The sequence below is a fragment of the Amblyomma maculatum genome, chromosome 2 (genome assembly GCF_055883805.1).
Source record: "Amblyomma maculatum isolate TAMU_Amacu chromosome 2, ASM5588380v1, whole genome shotgun sequence".
Classification (NCBI taxonomy): Eukaryota; Metazoa; Arthropoda; class Arachnida; order Ixodida; family Ixodidae; genus Amblyomma; species Amblyomma maculatum.
In genome coordinates, this window is record NC_139345.1 from 136,682,353 (window position 1) to 136,685,867 (window position 3,515).

General features: G+C 42.9%; 1 protein-coding gene across 1 annotated transcript; it reads right to left on the minus strand.

Annotated features, from left to right (window-relative positions):
- Positions 1-1,437: 1,437 nt before the first annotated feature.
- LOC146199999 (uncharacterized) lies at positions 1,438-3,251 on the minus strand. The gene is made up of 2 exons (XM_084592252.1): positions 3,240-3,251; positions 1,438-1,794 (listed from the first exon to the last, which is right to left on the minus strand). Exons 1-2 carry the CDS (start codon positions 3,249-3,251, stop codon positions 1,438-1,440), a joined length of 369 nt encoding a protein of 122 aa, XP_084448378.1.
- Positions 3,252-3,515: the final 264 nt, after the last annotated feature.

The window sequence follows — 3,515 nt, forward strand, 5'->3', positions numbered from 1 at the left end:
CCGTCATGACAATGTAGTCATGTGCCGTTAGCTGTTACGGCCCTCGCATCTAGCATATATGTCATTCCCTTCCACACATTAACCTTACTTTCCCGAAGAGATCCTCAATGGGTCGCTATATAAGGCTTGAAATGAGTCTTCAGTGAGAGTGTCCTTCTTTATACGCTTTAGAAGTTTCTTGCATACTTTCGATATAGCAGGTCAGCTCATTTGTAAGTCACTGCATCGAGTATCACCTTCATCATTTATTGGCCTTTTTTACCACTTCTAGCACAAGTGGTGTCATGAATATCAAACCATTTTTTGTTTTCATAATAAGCATAATATCATGTAAAAATTTCTTTAAAACAATGTTTATTTGCAAAATTAAAATAATGTTTATAATACCACACATTGCATAGTATATGAATTGTAATAAACATTTAAAACTCAACCCTACAACGTTTACTTTGACTGTTATACTAATACTTTATATCATGCAAGCATTTTGCAATTTACATTACATTTTTATGAAATTATTTTCATCTTCGGTGCTACATGAATGGTTTCGCATCTAGCGCTGAAAGATGCTTTTGCTGTTGCAGACGAGTTGCTGTCATGTTAGCCTTAAAGAAGCTTCGATGTGATTATTGCTCATTCAGTTCTCTTTCTGTTCCTATTCTTGTACAGGCTTGGGGAAAATTCGGATTAAAGTGGACAAAAGTAGCTACCGTGCCGCAATGTATGCCATGCTTGTCGAACGTTTACTGAACGACAGGGTTTTTTATATCCGTTCACATGTGGTACGTTGACGACATGCCGCTGTATCATCTATCTTCTGTGCTCTTCAATATCGGGGCTGCACTCACCACGAAACTCGCAAACGACAGCGCGAAACAAGGCAAAAGCCACCCGCCGCCGCTGAAGCAGACGCGGAGCGAACAGTCAGCAGGTCGCGCCCCTTGCGGTGGCGGAGGGCGTAACTAAAGGAGAACAGTTCCCATTGTTCCCACGGCGATTGAGAAGGCCGTAAGAAAGAGCGCGCGTTCTCTCCCTCGAGACCGGCCGTGCTACGAAATTACAAATCTGTGCTTTCTTTTGTGCGATGCAGGCAAATATATTTTTATCATTGAACGCATGATAAGGCGTCAGATGCGTAAACAGGCCTCCTCATCGCTCTGAGCGCCATTTTCACGAGCAGCAGCTAAAGACGGTTCTGAAATTAAATGGTTCACTACTTGTTACGATAAAAAAACATATATTACAAGCTAACATAACGAGCACAAGAACGACTACAGAGAAATTTCTTCTATGTGTTCTAGTTTGATCTTTCTTCCTTCAAGATGGGTGAATCCGCTAGTTCAGCAGTGTATGACAAACCAGCATCCACGACATAAGTACATCAAAGAGCCACAATTTTTTTATTAGCGCATCAATAAACATAATATAATCGCACTTCTAGCCGTGATAGCCGTGCCCGTGTCCGTAGCTTATCACTTTGTAACCGTGTCCGTAACCCCCATAGCCACCGTGGCCGTATCCTCCATAACCACCGTAGCCACCATATCCGCCGTAACCTCCATAGCCGCCATAGCCTCCATGACCGTATCCTCCGTACCCTCCGTAGCCACCATATCCACCGTAGCCGCCGTATCCACCATAGCCGCCATATCCACCGTGGCCATATCCTCCATACCCGCCATAACCTCCGTAGCCACCATATCCACCGTAGCCGCCGTAACCCCCATAGCCGTGTCCATAGCCGTAGCCAGCCGCGGCAGCAGCGACCAGCAAACAGAGGGTGATCAGGGACAACTGTGAAAAAGAAGCGAAGTCCACATATAAGTCTTCAGTACCATGTGCGGACTGCTGCTGCAGTTCCCTGCGAGGTATTTGCGCAAAATATAAGCTTTATTCATGAGGCGTTGTTTTTTTTTTTTTTTGGGGGGGGGGGTTGAGGGGGGTGGGGGGCATAGAGGTCTGGCTATTTAGGAAGAGAAGGAAAATAAAAAACGTTTTTTGCGTGATTCATTACAGCACACAAATGTGATCCGCGTGTTCACGTGATGCTATCACAGGGGAGCGCACAAGCTGCAGCCACACACATATAGGGCTATAAATTTCGCTATGGCTTGCTTAAATCAGAATTCCTTTTTTTTTACGGGCCTCAGAGACTTAAAGTGGCAGTACACAGTATGTGCTATACTTATAGTTATTAAAGGACATGAGAACGGCGCGCCTATAGTGTTATTCTTCACACAGTTTTTATCTTGTTACATTTCCGGTTGTAGAGAACTTAAATTTTAGTCAGTAATTTAATAAAAACACCAAAAAGGCGTTATTACATTTATGAGGATTGGATAAAATGTAAAGAGTTTACAATTTTATTTATACACAAAATTGTGGATGAGTTTGATTCTGCCATGCCTGAGTTAAATATAATACCCGCTAGTATTAATTCCCAATAATACCCGCTAGAGGAAGCTCAGATACCGGCTTTTATGAAGTGATGACCGTACTTTTTTTTTCTCTAATTTGCAGCAGATATTGGTTGATGGAGTTTATCGTGCCAAAGCGACTCAGGCTATGATAGACATCGTAGTGAATTAATCCGGAAATGTAGACCACCTGGAGCGCAGAGAACGTGGGCGTCTTGCTTTTCGCCTGCATAGAAAACTGGCAGCCGCGGCCGGAATTGAATTACGCATTCTTGGTCACAGCAGCAGTCGAGCGCAGTCACAGCTTATGACTGCACAATGTTCCATTTGGTCATTTTCTGTTCTTTGGCATTGGTGTGTCATAAAGACCATATATGATCTTTAAATATATATAGTTACATGGACGCGTGCAGGACAGGTGCTGTTTTGCGTGTCGCACTAACTCTAGTTGACTTAAAACAGTCACTCACGGGTCGAGCTTGCACGCACTAAACTTAACTTAGCACGCTTACAAATCAAGAGGTTTTGGTTTTGGTGTATTAAGTGTCCACAGTTGTGGAATCTATGCTGTAATCATACAGACATATGGTCAGCTGCATAGCATCAGTAAGCGTTATTTCTAATATGTCATGCTTTTTGTATATTACTTCAAATCATGTTTGATCTTTCTTCCCCAAAGAATGTTGCTATCTTTGAGATTCCATTTTACGTTAGGGTCTCCAATATCATGTAATTATGCCCCAAGGTTATCAAAGTAAAAATAATAAAACGCTAAGACGACTTCGTGACTGAAGTAACAGAAGCTTCAAACATCGATCTTACCAGGCACTTCATGTTGCTGAGCTCTTGCTGGCTTCGCAGTGTGTGTTATCCGTGAGAGATGCTTGGGCTGTTGTTGAACGTGAAGTGACCCAGGCTCGTATATATACCTGCCTCCGGTCGGTTGCCTCTCCCCGTCCTAAATATTTGCAGAAACGCCTCTACAGTAGTGAGCCGCAGAAGGCGGGAGAAACTTAACAAAAGCAAAATCCGGAAGTATTTCTTTGTGACGCAGCTCTAACGGGTTCAATTTACGTCTTTAACTTTTGTTTATTTCCT